We start from the raw sequence: 20816 nt of genomic DNA on the forward strand, positions 1-20816 counted from the left end.
AAAAAAAGTTCAGAATTGCGCTGAACATGTAAACGCAACCAGAATCAAGTTGTCACACTTCCGGATTGCTCAACCATATGGGATGGCGCTACCCAAACCCAATCTGAAATCTTCGCCACAGGCACTAGCCCTGTTATAAGCTATACGTATTCTAAAAGACTGTTATAGAAATTCAACAAAATCCCCTTTTATATCCAGCCTAACCATGTGAGGTATTTTAACTTCTCCTTCACATGCAGTTATTCAGCATATTCATGATCTTAGGAGAATGCCTCAGTACTAGGTGCTTAAAGGGGATTCAATAATGTGATCTAGGAGATTAATCAATAAGATATGCAAATGTCATTATGCAAATATGACACGAGTGGGCAGTTTGACAGCGTAAATCATTTCCTAAGCATATTGTAACAGAGGGAGGGAGAGAATTTTTGTCTTTGGAAATCAACATCATCATAAGCCCAGACCTGTAAATCTTCTGTGTGATAAAAGCACTGAGTGACGTCATCTTCCTCTGGCTGTTAGCTATTTCAGGGTCTTCAGAGAAAACAATCAGTGTGACTGGCTGGCTGGGATTCAAGCAGACTATCACAACACACACACACACACACACACACACACACACACACACACACACACACACACACACACACACACACACACACACACACACACACACACACACACACACACACACACACACACACACACACAAAGCAAGAAGACTAGAGAAATCAACATTTTACATTGTCATTTTGATTCAACACACGTATTACAAAAAGGATATGCTGAAGTTTTCCTAAAGCTTGAAAACCAATATTTAAGTAAATCTATTTGAATATTTCTGAATACAAATGTTTTGTTAAATAATTTTGAGGAATAATAAAAGTCAATAATAAAATGTAATTAGATAAACTACACATTCATGAATATGTACATCTATAAACATAGTGTAACCCTTTTAGTGAGTATACTGTGATACATTTTGAAGTTTACAACATTACCAGAGAAACACAAGTGTCAAGTCAAATACACACATACAACTAAAATGAAGTAATTAGACAATCCCTTTGACAGTAAAATAATAAATACAGAGTACAATTTTGAGGACAGCAACATGCCTCGCAGAATATCTGCCACAATGGCACAAATGTACATGAGAATCTTCCCAATTCACAACTGCAAGAGGAAGCTTTCCTGAATCCTTCACTTTGTCCCGCTTCAAAGCGTGATGCAACCGAGGCTTTTCTCTCCGAAGAGGTAGATCTGCTCTTGGTATATCTGAACTGTTACACAGGCCCTGTTATTAACTCTTAAAACCTGTGGTGTGTGGCAGCGCTCTGTCGGAGGCCCCCCTGCCATGCATTAGGCCTGAAACAGTCACTCAAATGGGATGAGATGTTCCATCATGGTGGCTGGCTCCCACATAACTCTTGATAATGAAAAGCTCAGCCGCCTCCACCTGAACACTTCATCAGACAACCCCTGCTGCGAGTCCGGAGGGGCAATTGTCTCCATAAAAAAAATTATGTTTCTGGAATTCATATCAGGTCTTGGGTTTAAGACGACTTCTCAGCTCCCCCTCCTGCCTTCCACCCCCTCCTTCGGTCCTCTCTGCTACAGCTGTATGCCTGCAGGCTTCTGTCTGTTTGTGTTGTTCTCTCCTCATCTGTCCTCCTCTCGGGGTAGATGAGGACTGGGTTCTGTCTCGGAGCTATTGCTTACATCTTGGTCTCACTGTGGTCTGGTCTGAATGAGTCTCTGATAGCCAGAAGGTTGGAGGCCAGTAGGTGTCCACTCACTCTGTTGTGCCATTCCTTGGATCGGCCCCTGGAAATCACACACAGTAACAGGAAGGTAGTACACACAAAGCATCACCAGGGTTCAGATGAGACAGTCAGAGAGACACAAAGGCCGCATTTCAGGCAGACTACATTGCAGTTGCCTGCCAGACATAAGACATAACCTAAACTTGATGCCCTCAATCTCACTCAAATTATCAATGAACCTACCAGGTACCCCCCAAAGCCTTAAACACGGGCACCTATCATCCTAACCAACTTCCCCTCTAAATACACCTCTGCTGTCTTCAACCAAGATCTCAGCGATCACTGCCTCATTGCCTGCATCCGTAATGGGTCAGCGGTCAAACGACCTCCACTCATCACTGTAAAACGCTCCCTGAAACACTTCAGCGAGCAGGCCTTTCTAATCGACCTGGCCGGGGTATCCTGGAAGGACATTGATCTCATCCCGTCAGTAGAGGATGCCTGGATATTTTTTTTAAATGCCTTCCTAACCATCTTAAATAAACATGCCCCATTCAAGAAATTTAGAACCAGGAACAGATATAGCCCTTGGTTCTCAGAAACCGTTATACACAGGCAGTTAGAAAAGCCAAGGCTAGCTTTTTCAAGCAGAAATTTGCTTCCTGCAACACTAACTCAAAAAAGTTCTGGGACACTGTAAAGTCCATGGAGAATAAGAACACCTCCTCCCAGCTGCCTACTGCACTGAAGATAGGAAACACTGTCACCACTGATAAATCCACCATAATTGAGAATTTCAATAAGCATTTTTCTACGGCTGGCCATGCTTTCCACCTGGCTACTCCTACCCCGGTCAACAGCACTGCACCCCCAACAGCAACTCGCCCAAGCCATTTCTCCTTCTCCCAAATCCATTCAGCTGATGTTCTGAAAGAGCTGAAAAATCTGGACCCCCACAAATCAGCCGGGCTAGACAATCTGGACCCTTTCTTTCTAAAATTATCTGCCGAAATTGTTGCCACCCCTATTACTAGCCTGTTCAACCTCTCTTTCGTGTCGTCTGAGATTCCCAAAGATTGGAAAGCAGCTGCGGTCATCCCCCTCTTCAAAGGGGGGGACACTCTTGACCCAAACTGCTACAGACCTATATCTATCCTACCATGCCTTTCTAAGGTCTTCGAAAGCCAAGTCAACAAACAGATTACCGACCATTTCGAATCTCACCATACCTTCTCTGCTATGCAATCTGGTTTCAGAGCTGGTCATGGGTGCACCTCAGCCACGCTCAAGGTCCTAAACGATATCTTAACCGCCATTGATAAGAAACATTACTGTGCAGCCGTATTCATTGATCTGGCCAAGGCTTTCGATTCTGTCAACCACCACATCCTCATCGGCAGACTCGACAGCCTTGGTTTCTCAAATGATTGCCTCGCCTGGTTCACCAACTACTTCTCTGATAGAGTTCAGTATGTCAAATCGGAGGGTCTGCTGTCCGGACCTCTGGCAGTCTCTATGGGGGTGCCAAATGGTTCAATTCTTGGACCGACTCTCTTCTCTGTATACATCAATGAGGTCGCTCTTGCTGCTGGTGACTCCCTGATCCACCTCTACGCAGACGACACCATTCTGTATACTTCCGGCCCTTCTTTGGACACTGTGTTAACAACCCTCCAGGCAAGCTTCAATGCCATACAACTCTCCTTCCGTGGCCTCCAATTGCTCTTAAATACAAGTAAAACTAAATCCATGCTCTTCAACCGATCGCTACCTGCACCTACCCGCCTGTCCAACATCACTACTCTGGACGGCTCTGACTTAGAATACGTGGACGACTACAAATACTTAGGTGTCTGGTTAGACTGTAAATTCTCCTTCCAGACCCATATCAAACATCTCCAATCCAAAGTTAAATCTAGAATTGGCTTCCTATTTCGCAACAAAGCATCCTTCACTCATGCTGCCAAACATACTCTTGTAAAACTGACCATCCTACCAATCCTCGACTTTGGCGATGTCATTTACAAAATAGCCTCCAATACCCTACTCAACAAATTGGATGCAGTCTATCACAGTGCAATCCGTTTTGTCACCAAAGCCCCATATACTACCCACCATTGCGACCTGTACGCTCTCGTTGGCTGGCCCTCGCTTCATACTCGTCGCCAAACCCACTGGCTCCATGTCATCTACAAGACGCTGCTAGGTAAAGTCCCCCCTTATCTCAGCTCGCTGGTCACCATAGCATCTCCCACCTGTAGCACACGCTCCAGCAGGTATATCTCTCTGGTCACCCCCAAAACCAATTCTTTCTTTGGCCGCCTCTCCTTCCAGTTCTCTGCTGCCAGTGACTGGAACGAACTGCAAAAATCTCTGAAACTGGAAACACTTATCTCCCTCACTAGCTTTAAGCACCAACTGTCAGAGCATCTTACAGATTACTGCACCTGTACATAGCCCACCTATAATTTAGCCCAAACAACTACCTCTTTCCCAACTGTATTTAATTTATTTATTTATTTTGCTCCTTTGCACCCCATTATTTTTATTTCTACTTTGCACATTCTTCCATTGCAAAACTACCATTCCAGTGTTTTACTTGCTATATTGTATTTACTTTGCCACCATGGCCTTTTTTGCCTTTACCTCCCTTCTCACCTCATTTGCTCACATTGTATATAGACTTGTTTATACTGTATTATTGACTGTATGTTTGTTTTACTCCATGTGTAACTCTGTGTCGTTGTATCTGTCGAACTGCTTTGCTTTATCTTGGCCAGGTCGCAATTGTAAATGAGAACTTGTTCTCAACTTGCCTACCTGGTTAAATAAAGTTGAAATAAAATAAATAAATATTATATAGCAATCTGATGCGTGACTGCAAAGCAAATGACTTGACGAACAACCATTGGTTGCTTTATCCCACTGGGCACACAGTGGTTGAATCAACTTTGTTTCCATGTCATTTCAATGAAATTACGTCAAACCAATGTGGAATAGATGTTGAATTGACATCTGTGCCCAGTGGGATATAGCATGACTGCAATATAGTCTGCCTGGAACGCAACCAAACCTTGGTGTAAGAGACACACTGACAAAGAACATTTCACTTTCAATTTCCTCGATATCAGTGTCATTTGCTTTCGCTATTAAGCACAGCAGACCAAAGAACAGTGAGTTGATTATCGACGATAAGCCAACAAGTACTGAAACCCTAATGCCACTAGCACTGCAAATAAACCCAATATGTTAGGCCTGCAAAGCTCTCTTCTATGAGTATTTAAAGAGAGTAGAATGAGGCAGAGATGTTATCTCCGTTACCGCTCAGTTCTGATGTAATGAAGTGAGAAAACCCTGCAGAGATAATCATCATAATCGTGTGAATCTGTCTTGTTGGCAAACCGTCTAGTTCAAATCTCTGTGCTGCCTAGTGTGATGAGTGTGTGGTTGAGGCCCCGATTCTGACCAGAATTAAGCACTCGTAAATGGAATGGAATTCCCTTTTATGCACTTTTCTCTCTATGCGTATTCCGACCTTGAACTAAAGCATGAGAATAGTGTGCTATTCACCTGCACTTTGTTTTGGATGGAGATTGAATAAATGAAGGTGTGGCGGAGGTGTGTCTAAGATACACCGTATTCTGACCTCCACTTTATTCCCTAATAATTACACCAATTTTACGCGAGAGGAAACCATGAATACAAGCATTTTGCTACACCCACAATAACATCTGCTAAACACGTGTATGTGACCAATATGATTTTATTTGAATAAGGTCTAGCGAACCTACCGGTTCCAAGTGGATAAAGTATCAACTTTTTTCTGATTGAAATAACACCATTCTCCATGCACTATAATTTACAACTAAATACGAGCTATTGGTAAGAGCTCCAGTAGGTACATTTGTAATCCATTTGGATAAGGGCATTGCAAATATAAATGACTCTTGTTTTATAGATACCTTAGAATCGCTGGAGACAAATGTGAAACCAGTCATATGGCAGCAAACTGGAGCATGCTGTGCCATTATGCAGAATTGTAATTATATGGCCTTCTAACTTGCAGGGATGGGAACTCTCGAATGTCTTAATGACAGGCTCCCTCGACTTTCTCTGTTTCCTATTTCTATCATGTTAAAAGAATTGCCACAATCAGTATCTACTGTCAGTAGGTCTAAAAACAACACATTCAACTGGCAATTTAATGTTAGTTCCCTTCAGTTAGTAGGTCTATAGCCTAAATTATCATTCCATTTAATTACATTGTTTCGTTTACCTTCATTTGCTTCCTCTGTAAACGCCGTCATGACCATGTGGTTGTTGCTGAGGTTCATTAGTACCAGTAGATAATATAAAAAAAGACATTAAGTCGTTATGGAGGGGAGCGCAGACCAAGCAGTAAGTTTGAACCTGACGCATGGCGCAATACTTGGCTGTGTCATTACACAGTTCCATGGTTAATGCAGGCAATGGATGAGGGTATAACCCACAGTACTATTGTACACTATTCTCCCTATTATAATTCTATGTACACTAGTCTACCAACATCACCATGTGTTAAAGAACTGAATGTATTTCGGAGTAAAAGCTCCTCAAACCTGTTTTTTTGTATGATTCATACTGTTTTTCCTAATCCTAAAATGCAGTGTAGAGTAAACATACTTTTAAGTACTACTTAGTTTTTTTTGGCGTATCTGTACTTCACTATTTATATTTTTGACAACTTTTACTTTTACTCCACTACATTCCTAAAGATAATAATGTACTTTTTACTCCTTACATTTTCCCTGAAACCCAAAAGTAGTCGATACATTTTGAATGCTTAGCAGTCTGCCTCTGATCTGGCAGACTCACTAAACACAAACGCTTTGTTTGTAAATGATGTCTGTCTGAGTGTGCCCCGGGCTATCCGTAAATGAAATAAAAACAAGAAAATCGTGTCATCTGATTGCTTAATATAAGACATTTGAAATGCTTTATACTTTTACTTTTGATACTTAAGTACATTGAAAACCAAATACTTTTACTAAAGCAGTATTTTACTAGGCGACTTTCACTTGAGTCATTTTCTTTTAAGTTATCTTAACTTTAACTCAAGTATGGTAATTGGGTACTTTTTCCACCACTGCTAAAATGGGCCAAAAATAATCTACCAAATCGGAGTATTTTTTCAAATCTGCCAGTTGGTGTTGAAATGGAGACTAATATGCATATACTGTATCTACATAGATTTCTTTCATTGATCCCTATTTTCTACAACCGTTCTCTCAATGTATTCTAGTCTGTCAACAAAAGTAGAATGAAATGTACACCATTTTTAAAGGGATGGCGTAAGAGAAATGTACTGATAACCCTATTGAGTTAAAACTCCACAAGAAAATCTGTTGGCCACCTAGTGGGAGGGTTTTCAGTGGTTGAATAACATTTATTCAGTGTGCACAAGGGAACCACACTTGCAAAGCCTGTTATGCAACTGAATAAGGTAAGTCTGAATACCAGATACTCAGAAGTGTATAGGAAACGCTTGCTTAGGAATGAAGTAAATTTCTAAATCGGAATCGTGCCCTAAGTGAGTAGTCAACTACCCCTACTGATGGTGGGCTGTTGGAGCAGCACAATAGCGCCCAGTATAATGCAGGGGAGAACACTCTCTCCTACTGTCCCTCTCTATGCCCCCCTCATTCACTTTCACACTTTTCTATCTCCCTCTCCTCCCCCTTCTCTTTCTCTGTGTGTGTGCTTCTAGACACCTGTTTTCCATTGCATGGCTTGTTTCATTAAATCGGCCGAAACAAATGGAAACAGCGGTACTCTACAGAACAACCCAGCAGAATCATGCAGGGAATAAATGAATCAGGTAAGAAGCAGCAAATCTATAAGGAAATGTGAAGAGGGCTAAATCATGTGTGCACCAGGGGTGCCTTTCTATTCATTATTTTCCTTCTCTAGATGAGTGTGCCTCTTTTGAGAGGCAGTGATCGCACTTGAGATACTGGTGCAGTCAAAAGCAGAGAATACCTCATTACAGAAGGTAAAGAATAAGCGTGACTCTGGATATATATTTTTAAAGAATGTGCATTTTCCCTCCCTCCCTCCCTCCCTCCCTCTCTCACGGTCTTGCCTACCTGGTATCTGTGCGACAGAGGTGTGTGAGTCGGGACCTCCTGGTCCCTAGGGGTTCTACCAAATAGAGACAAGAGAGGACCTGGGCTCGCACCCCCCTCCATGGGGGCCTCAGGGTGCTCTGTAGATATAGCTGACACATAAACAGGTCCGGCCGACGGGTCTGACTGCCAGGTCCTGCATGAGAAAATGGTAGAAGGTTCATCTAGTTAATTTAAAAACAGACTTTCAGAATCAAGCTCCATGAGAAATAGACCCTCAGATATTCAGCCACCATTTGACTAGGTGTTTGAGTAAACAGTCAACATTCCTTTGACTTTGACACTAATGTAACATGATGAGTATAAACTAGCTCTTTCATTATTCACCGTGATGCCAACATGTAGCAATGGTACAGTACAGTAACAAGCAACATGTCAAAACAACTTTAGCCGGAGTGTTCAAGTCCAAGCTGAACTCTGTTTGTCCCTGACTCATCTGTCCCTTCTACTCAGCAGAGTCAGCAGCCTGCCTAAAGACCCATGCAGCATCGTGCAGCGCTGTGCAGAAATGGCCCGGCAACGCCTCATTACCTGAGCAGGAGGTGCTCCTGTGGCGGTCGGGGTCCCAGGCCCTGCAGGAGGTAGCGATAGATCTCAGTGTCCTTTGTCAGAGTCTGGACTACTGCAGACTGTTTGAGGGTCTTCTCCCAAAGACCCTGCTCCCTCAGGACCCGCTGGAGGGCCTCTTTCTGGGGGGCATCCACCTCAATGGAGCCCTTCCACAACCGCAGCGGCCAGCCGTCATCCACCTGGTATGGAGAGGGCGGGGAAGGAGAGGAAGAGTGTTTGAGACCTATTGTGAGAATCTGATTTTGAACATATCTCAGCTCAAATTCTCAGTGTGCTTTCCTGCAGTCAAATGACCAAATAGTGGCCCTCTAGTGGCCGGATTGGTGGAATGTTATTAATATTTGTCAAAATTCCATAATTACTAAACATTATGTTTTTAAAACACTGAAAATATGGTGTTTTTATGTCAAATGGTTTTTGTCTTATTTCAGTCTTCTGTGATGTATATAGAGTGTTATATTGGGATGCAAACTCAAAATGGAATACATTTCAAATCCATATCTGACATTGGACAGGTTTTTCTTCTGTTGCCCATAACCATGTGTGTGAGGTGTATTCTTCTGTTGCCCATAACCATGTGTGTGAGGTGTATTCTTCTGTTGCCCATAACCATGTGTGTGAGGTGTATTCTTCTGTTGCCCATAACCATGTGTGTGAGGTGTATTCTTCTGTAACCATGTGTGTGAGGTGTATTCCTGTTGCCCATAACCATGTGTGTGAGGTGTATTCTTCTGTTGCCCATAACCATGTGTGTGAGGTGTATTCTTCTGTTGCCCATAACCATGTGTGTGAGGTGTATTCTTCTGTTGCCCATAACCATGTGTGTGAGGTGTATTCTTCTGTTGCCCATAACCATGTGTGTGAGGTGTATTCTTCTGTTGCCCATAACCATGTGTGTGAGGTGTATTCTTCTGTTGCCCATAACCATGTGTGTGAGGTGTATTCTTCTGTTTCAACGTAGATTTGTTTAGGACTACCAAGAAACACTGCATAACCCTGATTTAGTCCACTGCAGTAAAAGGTTCATTGGTCTGACGAACTGGACAATCAATGGTGTTTCGATGTTGACTCATACATAATAACCATTTTAATAGTCAGCAGTAACTGTAAAAGTAATTGTAAAAGCAGTAACTTTTACAGTATATCACAAAAGTGAGTACACCCCTTACATTTTTGTAAATATTTGAGTATATGTTTCATGTGACAGCACTGAAGAAATGACACTTTGCTACAATGTAAAGTAGTGAGTGTACAGCTTGTATAACCGTGTAAATTTGCTGTCCCCTCAAAATAACTCAACACACAGCCATTAATGTCTAAACCGCTGGTAACAAAAGTGAGTACACCCCTAAGTGAACTCACTTTTGTGATATACTGTATCTATTATATGTTATTTGACTACTATTTCATTCATTTGTTAGTTCCTTAATTCATCCATTCATTCATTCATTCATTCATTAATTACATCAGATTCCATCGCACACCTTCTTAATGGCCAGGTCCACTTGGTCTGGTCCAGAGCACAACTCCCAGCCTTGGCTTTTCTCCCTGGCCTCTCTCAGCAGGTGCTGGGTGGTCTGGTCCAGTCTGGCCCTCTCATCCTGCTCCTCCTCCCCACCCTGAGAGGGTGAACTCCGACCCCCATCCGCCCAGAGAGCCTCCTCACTGGGGCTGCACACACTCTGGTCTGGCCAGAACTCTGGAAGCTGGAAAGAGAGAGGAAGAGTTAGCTAGACTTTTTCCACATAAGGTCACATATGACTTAATCTTGACACCCAGATCCAAATATTGCATGTTAATGTCTGTCACAAGATATTCTGTATGACTTCTTGACCAATCGAAGATATGGTGACTAAGAGCCTGTTGTTGGCATTCATAAATTCTTGTTTTCTAATATTTTCATTCTGTTTCATCAAGTAAATGCAATGAACTGAATAACATAGATGAAGGGCCTCTTCATTTAATTTCCCCTGCAGATGGTTTATAGCAGGAATGGGCAACTGGTGGCCCGCGGGCTCCCCTTTTGTAGGTCCGTGGACCAATTTCACACAAAAATAATTAAATGTTTCATTTTTTAGGAACTTAGTCAAAGTCTCAATTTACTGTTGAGAGTTAGAATAATATAATATACAAGGTGCAATTTCAAAAATATGGTTGGGAGGGGTATATGGATGTGGGACACACAAGCCACTGTGGCCCCTCTGTTTTTCTGTGGCCCCCACCCCCATCAAAGTTGTCATCCCTGGTTTTTTATTTTTTTGACCTTGATTTAACTAGGCAAGTTAGTTAAGAACAAATTCTTATTTTCAATGATGGCCTTGGAACAGTGGGTTAACTGCCTGTTCAGGGGCAGAATGACAGATTTATACCTTGTCAGCTCGGGGGTTTGAACTTGCAACCTTCAGGTTACTAGTCCAACACTCTAACCACTAGGCTACCCTGCCGTTTACAGTTGTGAACAATAGGGAAGTGCCTTCCTGCTGTTTCTAATGTACTGCACAGTGAGAGCACACTCATGAGAGAGTGGTGTGTGCTGTGCTGAGTCTTGTAACACCCACACACTGTGCACACGGGATGTTAATTAGTGTGGCTAGAACAGCCTGTACTGTAACTGTACTGTAGTGTGTACCTGAAGGAGGCGTAGAGACTCTGTCACCATGTGGGCAAGGCCCTGTGTAGCGGCCAGGTTCTCACTCAGGTCCCTTTGGTCAGGCCTACCCAGGCTGTACTTCCTGTGGCTCGACCTAGGTCAGAGAAACAGGTAATGTCATTACATCAGAGTTAAAGATTTCGGGGGTACTGTTTTGCATTACTCTATACTCGCCTACAGTTTTTGGAGATTCTTGCAAGCAGACTGGTATTCAATGCTGATGTACAAAGAAACGTCAGCATCGACTTCCAAACCAAGAAAAACATGTTGCAAAAGCAAAGCAGTTACATTTTTACTAACATCCCTGTACCCTTGAAGCACAATGTGCCACAACACAGTCCATGGGAGTAGAGTTTATTTGTTCGGGTCATTGTTCCTAGTGTGACATGTTTCAAGGCATAGCTCTGTTTCCAGTGATGGGAGATACAGAGTGTTTATTGTGTTGTGTTATGACTTCCATCTGTGTTCTACTCTGACAGCCTGTGGGGAAATGGTTGAGCCAACTGGCTCCCCTGGACAGGCTGGCATTATACGAGGAGGAGGAGGAAGAGAGGGGGAGAAGGAGAGGTATATTGTCTCTCTACATCAGACACAATCAGGCCTGTGCTATGTGACGTCACTAGGACCACGATGCCACTTTTCGATGTGAAGTGGAACTTCCAGACATGCTCTCAGAATACAGGGTGTCAGCAGAGTGTGTGCAGCTGAGTGTGTGTGTGTGTGTGTGTGTGAGTGTCTATCTTCGCAGCGCTTCACTTCAGAGCCAACAACTACAGATAACCAATCTTGTGAAGTTAATGAGAGTGCCAGAGTCAAAAACAAAGTTCAAAGACTGATGTGTTTCAAAAATGAGTCACTTGGGCCATCTCTTTCTCTCTCCCTCCCTCTTTCTCTCTTTTCCTCTTCCTGTCACTCTCCCTCTTTCCCTCACTTTCTCCCACTCCCTCTCCTTCCCATTCTCTTGTAGTAACCAGCTGACTAGTAGAATCAGTAGGGTTACATAAGTTTCTCTCTCACGCTGCGATTAAACTACTGAGTGGCACAGCGGTCTACGGCACTTCATCTCAGTGCTAGAGGCGTCACTACAGACCCTGGTTCAATCCTGGGCTGTATCACAACCACAATTGGCCTAGCGTCATTAGGGGAGGGTTTGGCCAGGGTAGGCTGTCATTGTAAAATAAGAATTTGTTCATAACTGACTAGTCTAGTTAAATAACAAATATATAAATACAATAAAAAAATAAACCCAGCCGACAGCTATTCATTACCACAGAGGGAAATAGGGTTTTGGCTAGATTACCACAGTTGATGTAATCTCTAGGAATTTAAACAACCCATGAATCTGACACAGCATAAGAAGGAAAAACTAAAACAACATGTCAAAAACAGACATTTGTACATCTGCCATTGTGGCGATGAACACAAGGCAAAGTGCACCGGAGTAATCTTATGCAACAACGGAAGACATTTTACATGTACATTTGAGTCATTTTAGCGGACACTCTTATCCAGAGCGACTTACAGTTAGTGCATTCATCTTAAGATAGCTAAGTGAGACAACCACATGTCACAGTCGTAGTAAAGTACGCTTTTCCTCAATAAAGAAGTTATTGGCAAATCAGTGTTAGTAGGAAAAGACAAGAGCAAGTGTTTTTTTGAGGGGTTGGGGGGAAAGATTTAAGATACTCTTTCAAGAGGTAGGGTTTCAGACAATTTTCGGGAGATGGGCAAGGACTCTACTGTCCTAGCATCAGGGCGAAGCTGGTAAGAGGGAATGATATAACTTTAACAATGTGGGACCCAGATATCCAGACCATTTCTCGTCTAGAAGTTGCACTGTTCCAGGGTCTCCTTACACTCCCCCAATCCTAACTTCAACCATAAGGGCCAAATACACCAAACTGATCCTAGATCAGCATCTAGACCCTAGATTCTAGGGGCAACTTGACGTCTTCCTCCTTCCCACAAGGCGTACCTGGCTGGGTTGCCCTCTCTCTTCAGAGTGTTGAGGTGGAAGAGAGAGGGGGCAAGGCACACAGCGATGTTGGTGGGGGTCATCTGGTTCTCGTCCACGCAGCCCACAACATCTCGGAGGAAGAGGAGGAGTGTCTGCAGGGCCTCCCTGTGCTCATCTGGCAGGAGGAAGATGGCCGCCTGGGCCGCACAGAACTGCTGGTCTTTGGGGAAATCTGTGGAGGATGAGGAAGGGGTGAGCAATGTTAGACTGGAGTGGTGGATAGGATTGATTATACTGTAAAAATGTCTAAAATTGGTTTCACAATGCCTACTTAACCATCATTAACATAATGATTAGGTAGTACAGTCAGTCACACAGATTCTGTCCACTTACATTGGTAGATATGCAGGAAGGACTCGCAGAGTTTGCTGGAGAACACAGGTTCTGGTAGATCTCTGAAATACTGTTTCACCATATCAGCCACATCGAATGCTGATTGGCCCTCGTAAGACGCATTCTCTGGGTCTGCCTCCACCATGTCACGCAGGTACTGGATACGAGACTTCACCCCCGACTTACGGAACAGACCCACCTGAGGGGATGAGAGAGTGAAGGTGAGTCTCACCTGAGGGGGGTGGGGGTTTATATTAGACAATTTTAGATATGAAAACATCTTACCAACTTTGAAATTGGGGTGAACTGTCCCTTTAAAGCCTGACCCTAACTATTTCTTGAATAGTGTATGAGCAATACTACATCTACTGGTGGTACAGGAGGTTAAAGAGTCCAGTACCTGATCGAGACACTCTGTCCTCAGATAAAATAGAGCCTTGAGGATGCTGGGGGGTAGAGGTTCCCCTGTCTGCTGCATACTGTGGAGGAGGGATACACCAAACACCCTCCTGCCCTTCAGCTCTTGAGCTTTGGCCTTCCGCGGGGGCTTGGGGAACGTCCTGAGGGGAGATAAACAATACAAGATGGAGGTCAAGGCTTGATGTTGAAGATAACCAGGTTAAAACTGAAACCTGCATGCTAAGTATAGACCATATATTGTGTTACCTACAGATTATAGAAAAGAGCAGAAGTTCTTAACTCTCCACTCAGAAACAAGTCCTACCTACCTACAGGTTATGGAAAACGTGCTATTTTAATATTTCTACAGTAGGTTTCCTCAGGGAGAAAGCCCCCCCACTTCTATATCAAAGATAATAAAACAAAAACATTAGTAAATACTACAGTAATGTCCCCAAAAGCACTACAGTAAGTACTACAGTTTACTACAGTCCGCTACAGTCCGCAAAAATACCACAGTAAATACTACAGTATACTACAGTCCGCAAAAACATAGTAGTATATACTTTTTTTTACAACCCCATTTATACTATAGTAAACTGTAAATACTACAGACATCTACAGTAAATACTACAGTAAAGTCTGCAAAAACACTACAGTGAATACTATAGTATTCCTACCATAGTATACACTATAATATTTTTTCATTTGAGCACACATGCTCTTAGAAGAGGGCTCTGTGTAAAACTCAGATGGGACATTTCTTTTAAAGCCCAATTGGTTTATTTGCTGAATAGGATGTTTTTATAAGCCAGCAAGTGCCGGGGTAACGGCCTGTGTAGCTGAGGAGATAACATGAAGACCATTTAAAGCCTCCCCCTCATTATTCTTCCATAAATCAAGTTCAGGCACCTTGAGATATCAAGCTTCAGAGCCAATCAAATGTATGATTGCAGAAATGAACCTACTACTGGAATTAAATTCACACATTTTCATACAGCATGATTCTCGTTGATAGTGCTCTCTCCCATTACAAGCAGCATTTCCATTATAGTTTTCAGCTGTTCAATTAAAAGATATCTGCTGCGTCCACCTCATTTCATTACCGTAATGGTGTTCTGCTAGTCATTTAATGTGATTGTGTGTGTGTCATATTGTTAGTAGGTGTGTTTTTCTCTGTGTGTCTTACTCTCACTCACTCTGTGTGTGTGTGTGTGTGTGTGTGTGTGTGAGAGTGTGTGTGTACCTGTGTGTATTTAGAGAGAAAGCCAAGGGGAAAGGTGTTTGGCCACAGCAAATACAAGACACCACTTGTCTGGAATGAAGCTAGTTCCACAGCAGTGAGGGTGCAGAATACTGAAGCACAGGATCAATGGAAAAGCGAAGAGAGGCTGGAGTAGGTTATTTCTTTTGTAGTTAGCTCAATGATTGTTAAAACAAATAGGCCAATTACTCTGCTCTCAAAAAGTCAATTACCCTGTCCTCTTGCCTTAAGCAATCCCTTTTCCCCCAGTTGGCTACACAAACTAATAATGTCAAACACTTTATTAGTGGGGTAGCCAAGTTTTGGGGATCAGGTTTTGAAACATTGGTGAGGAAATAGCTACAAACAATGAAAAGTAATAACTCATTCTGACAGAACTGATTGGGATGTGCTGAGTTCTCATACATCATCCCATGTAATGCTATTTGGAGGTCACTGCCGTCAACCGTCGAGATGAAATGTCCCTAAAAATGTCCCTAAAAACAAACTATAGTTTTGGCAAGTCAGTTAGGACATCTACTTTGTGCATGACACAAGTAATTTTTCCAACAATTGTTTACAGACAAATTATTTCACTTATAATTCACTGTATCACAATTCCAGTGGGTCAGAGGTTTACATACACTAAGTTGACTGTGCCTTTAAACAGCTTGGGAAATTCCAGAAAGTTATGTCATGGCTTTAGAAGCTTCTGATAGGCTAATTGACATAATTTGAGTCAATTGGAGGTGTACCTGTGGATGTATTTCAAGGCCTACCTTCAGACTCAGTGCCTCTTTGCTTGACATCATAGGAAAATCAAAATAAATCAGCCAAGACATCAGAAAAACAACTGTAGACCCCCACATGCCTGGTTCATCCTTGGGAGCAATTTCCAAACGCCTGACGGTACCACGTTCATCTGTACAAACAATAGTACGTAAGTATAAACACCATGGGACCACGCAGCCACCATACTGATCAGGAAAGAGACGTGTTCTGTCACCTAGAGATGAACGTACTTTGGTGCGAAAAGTGCAAATCAATCTCAGAACAACAGCAAAGGACCATGTGAAGATGCTGGAGGAAACAGGTACAAAAGTATCTACATCCACAGTAAAACAAATCCTATATCGACATAACCTGAAAGGCCGCTCAGCAAGGAAGAAGCCACTGCTCCAAAACCGCCATAAAAAAAGCCAGTCTACGGTTTGCAACTGCACATGGGGACAAAGATTGTCCTTTTTGGAGAAATGTCCTCTGGTCTGATGAAACAAAAATATAACTATTTGACCATATTGACCATTGTTATGTTTGGAGGAAAAAGAGGGAGGCTTGCAAGCAGAAGAACACCATCCAAACCGTGAAGCACAGGGGGATGCATCATGTTGTGGGGGTGCTTTGCTGCAGGAGGGACTGGTGCACATCACAAAATAGATGGCATCATGAGGACGGAAAATTATGTGGATATATTGAAGCAACATCTCAAGACATCAGTTAAAATTAAGTTAAAGCTTGGTTGCAAATGGGTCTTTCAAATGGACAATGACCCAAGCATACTTCCAAAGTTGTGGCAAAATAGCTTAAGGACAACAAAGTCAAGGTATTGGAGTGGCCGTCACAAAGCCTTGACCTCAATCCTATAGAACATTTGTGGGCAGAACTGAAAAAGGGTGTGCGAGAAAGGAGGCCTACAAACCTGACTCAGTTACACCAGCTCTGTCAGGAGGAATGGGCCAAAATTCACCCAACTTATTGTTTGAAGCTTGTGGAAGGCTACCTGACACGTTTGACCCAAGTTAAAAAAATTAAAAGCAATGCTATGCTACCAAATACTAATTTAGTGTATGTAAACGTTTGACCCACTGGGAATGTGATGAAAGAAACTAAAGCTGAATAAATAATTCTCTCTACTATTATTCTGACATTCCACATTCTTGAAATAAAGTGGTGATCCTAACTGACCTAAGACAGGGCATATTTACTCGGATTAAATGTCAGGAATTGTGAAAAACTGAGTTTAAATGTATTTGGCTAAGGTGTATTTAAACTTCCGACTTCAAATGCACATATCGAATATTACCCAGCTACAGACCTTATCCCAAAGGAAAGAAGAGGACCTGTCTATAATTTCCCCAGGAATCTAGCCTGAAGGTTATACTTTGTCATGCCGGCTTTTTCAGATGCTGATTTTTTGTGCATCTTTGTTGGGGGGGTTTATAGCTCTGACAGCATCTTGTGTTTTGTCTTGTGAGAGGCAAGGTTGCAACTTCACATAAATAGTGAGTTCTGCATCCAAACTTCCACCTCTTCTGCCCTTCCTCCCCCACTTCCCCTTCTCTTCCAGATTTCCCTCATCGCACTACCACTTTCCTTTGATTCTTCTGGTCCAACCCTTCCTTTTCTCTACCTCAACTCTACCTTCCCCATCCCATCTCTCCTCTCCCTCTCCCCCCTCTTCACTTCCCCTCCCATTCCCTACCAGTTCCAGCCCTGCTTGCTGGAGGGGGAGTACTTGTCCATGAGAGCGGTGAGTTTAAGTAGGGAGAGCTTCCGCAGCAGGTGGAGGTGAGAGACAGGCTGGGCCTCGACCCCTGGGCCGCTGGCAGTCACTGAGGGAAGGCTCTGCTCGCTTGACCAGTGGTGCTGGCTCCGTCTATAGAACAGACACAACAGAACAATGATTTGTTCAGTGATAGAGTTCATGCATTTACAATATGATTTATCAAAACCTATTTGCATTTTTATTCTCAATTACATAAGTAATGGATCTATATGTATGAGTTATAAACTGCCAATATGCCTTCTTAATGAGCGCTCAGGCCAGCTGTCATTCTCCACAGCCTGTTCTCACCTGATATTGCGAAGTAGTGACTGAACCTCTGTGCCATCTCCATCCACAGATTCTTTTTCTAGGCTCTCCCTGTCCTCATCTCCCTCCCCCTCCACGGCTCTCGGCCCCAGCTCCTCAGCCTCCTTGATCTCCAGGTGGATGTGGTTGGAGGAGGAGGGGGGACAGGGAGAGGGGGTGGAGCCGCGGTTAGAGTCAGAGTCAGAGTCCTCTGATAGTTTGTCCGTCCAGGTGTTGACGAGTTGCTGCAGGCCGCTGATACGCTCCATCACACTGTCCAGAGCAGAGAACACGTCATTGTTTTCGCTGATCTCCTCCGTCTCCGCCGCCCTGTGATGCTCCACCTCCTGGCCAATCACCTGGCCTGTTGGCACGTTGTCATAGATACTGGCCCGGTGGTCCAATGAGGCTGGGGGGCTGCAGCAGGGGGAATCCTCGTCCTTGGCCGCTGCGCTCCCCCTGCTCCGTCGCCCACGGTACCCGTGGAAGCTCCCAGTTCTCCAGTTGACGGAGGTGTTGTCTATGGGCGACAGGACATTGTTGTGAGTGAGGGCAGTGGGGAACGTTCCTGGCTTGTGTCCCTGGGGGATCTGGAAGACCAGGCTCTCGTGGTTATTCCTCTCGTCCTTGTAGTCTTGGAGCTCTCGGACCGGGCCGCTGTGGAGACCTTCCTGGTGCTGTTCTTGGACCCCGCCGGTTCGTTTGCAGTTGCTGCGTACCCTGGTGATGGGGCTTGGGGTGCTCACTGTACTGCTGCTCTCTGATGTGCTGGGGCTGCTGCTGCCTGAGTGGGGGGAGGATGGTGAGGAGGAGGCCTGGCTGCCCGGCCAGTCCCTATCCCTGTCCTGCAGGGTGGAGATGTCCAGGCACTGCAGCCGTCTCAGCCTGTGCTCGACATCCAGACCCACCTGGAGCACGGGGCCAGAGATGACCAGCCTGGTTCTGCTGTGGCCACTGTGGCCCGGGGAGCGGAGGGTGGTTGTGCTCCTCAGACGCAGCTTCTCCATCTTCCTCAGCAGACTGGGGCCCTTCTTCCTGGGGGGCTTGTCCGGGAAGCGCTCCTCAGCACTGCTGAAGCCGAGCATCTCACCCCCTGGGGAGGGGGGCTCACTGAACGACGTGTCCAGGGACATGGTCTTGTTGGTGGAGGAGCAGCAAGACGAGCTCCTGCTGGTATCTTGGTCATCAGTGGCAGTCTTGCGGCCCTCACTCTCAGTGCTGCTGGTGCTGTGGAGGGAGCAGACCTCATGACGGTCGTTGGATTCACCCGGGGACATATCATGGCTGTCCGGTAAACACAGGAAGCCCATCCCCTCTAGTCGACGCCAGCGCCTTGTCTGCCTCTCATAGGCCCATTTGGCACTGATGGCACAGGGCTCCTCATCCTCTGACTCCTCCAACTAAGAATTACAAGACAATAATCAAGGTACTGTCATATCTAAAAAAAAAAATCAGGGCCATCTATTTCTGGACATCGTGTAACTCTTCAGAGATATGTTTTATTTCTTTTATGTTTTTGAGTAGAGCAGCTTTAATTTTGCAGATAGATTTTGGCCTCTATCAATGTAAATTGTCTGCATCATTTCCAATCCCCCATGTATATTGTTTTGTAAATATAGATTTTAAAAATATATTTTCCTTCTTTATTATATCTTCCACAAAGATAACAAAATTCTGAGATAACGAGTCTCTGAGAACATTAAATGTCCAATGCAGCCATTTTTAAATCAATGTCAAATAATTTCTGGGTAACAATTAAGTACCTTAATGTGATTGTTTTCTATTAATATGATCCAAAAATGTCAAGAATAGCTTCTTAGCAAATAATAATTTCACAAGCAAAAGTTTTGCGAGGACTGTCTGGGAGTGGTCTGAGTGGGGAGGAGAGGTTATTGGCAGAGAGGTTAGGAAATCTCTTATTGGTCTATTTATCGCATGGTGATGTCACTATGGATGGCCAAAACTCCATCCCACCAAAACAGAATGAAATTTAATTTATCTTTTTCATCTAGCTCTTAGAAAACTCATCTAGAATTCGTTTTCACAATTTCACAGTACTATTCCAACCTCATAGTTATGGAAATGTATATAAAATATAGGAACATCTAGTTTTTGACTGCACTGGGACTTAAGTAGAAAATTATTATGCAACACGATTAATTCTAGAGTTTTCACCCAAATTATCTTTCTCTGCACTTTCTCAAACAAAGACTATTGAAGTTTTGAGGAGTTTTGGAGGTGGGTGGAGCTATCTACTTAGCCATCAATATCAGTGGAAATCGATGCGTTAAATGCTAACTAGGAGCTTTTCCTCTGGTTACTGCGGTGTCTTTGACAGAGCTGCCATGTTGGTGTTCCATGGTGTTCACTCTCACTCACCCGTCTCTTTGATCTGCCCAGCTCCAGCCTCAGCTCCACACATTTGTTTAAAGTGTTTAATCTCCTGTAAGCAAAGGAGAAGAATGGCGGTTAAACAAGCACAGCACACTCTGTCTTTCTCTCTCTCTCTCTTTCTTTCTCTCTCTCTCTCCTCTCTCTCTCTCTTTCCCCAGCTCAGTTAAGTATTCCAGCACTACATACACTCCATCAGTAGAACAAGGAGCAATGGTGAGAATGAGGGAGTGGATGTAAAGTCCAGCTACTCACCTGCAGAGTGAATCAAGTGCATCCTTATCCAGAAAACTGTGATCACTCTTTACCCAGTCTATATCAATGGGGAACCTGCAATCTGAGAGGCAAACAAGGCGTGATATGACACTGTTTGTTATGGATGAGCAAATATGTGGATCTGGTGTGCACTGTAATAGATTGTGTTTGATGGCT

The 20816-nt window shown here is 43.7% G+C and overlaps 1 protein-coding gene across 2 annotated transcripts in view; it reads right to left on the bottom strand.

Moving 5' to 3' along the window:
- Nucleotides 1-733: 733 nt before the first annotated feature.
- Nucleotides 734-20816, bottom strand: part of LOC123998866 (rho GTPase-activating protein 7-like) — a 114185-nt gene continuing 94102 nt past the window's right edge. For both annotated transcript variants that reach the window (XM_046304082.1, XM_046304083.1), the window contains exons 3-14: nucleotides 20640-20721; nucleotides 20373-20436; nucleotides 17997-19393; nucleotides 17625-17798; nucleotides 13901-14060; nucleotides 13501-13699; nucleotides 13126-13339; nucleotides 11130-11244; nucleotides 9985-10206; nucleotides 8462-8679; nucleotides 7892-8066; nucleotides 734-1827 (exon numbers count right to left, since the gene is read on the bottom strand). In XM_046304082.1, coding sequence (XP_046160038.1) covers nucleotides 1732-1827; nucleotides 7892-8066; nucleotides 8462-8679; nucleotides 9985-10206; nucleotides 11130-11244; nucleotides 13126-13339; nucleotides 13501-13699; nucleotides 13901-14060; nucleotides 17625-17798; nucleotides 17997-19393; nucleotides 20373-20436; nucleotides 20640-20721 — 3116 coding nt within the window. In that variant the 3' untranslated portion in view covers nucleotides 734-1731. The remainder of the gene's footprint in view (nucleotides 1828-7891; nucleotides 8067-8461; nucleotides 8680-9984; nucleotides 10207-11129; nucleotides 11245-13125; nucleotides 13340-13500; nucleotides 13700-13900; nucleotides 14061-17624; nucleotides 17799-17996; nucleotides 19394-20372; nucleotides 20437-20639; nucleotides 20722-20816) is intronic.

Source organism: Oncorhynchus gorbuscha, linkage group LG16, assembly GCF_021184085.1.
Source record: "Oncorhynchus gorbuscha isolate QuinsamMale2020 ecotype Even-year linkage group LG16, OgorEven_v1.0, whole genome shotgun sequence".
Lineage (NCBI taxonomy): Eukaryota > Metazoa > Chordata > Actinopteri > Salmoniformes > Salmonidae > Oncorhynchus > Oncorhynchus gorbuscha.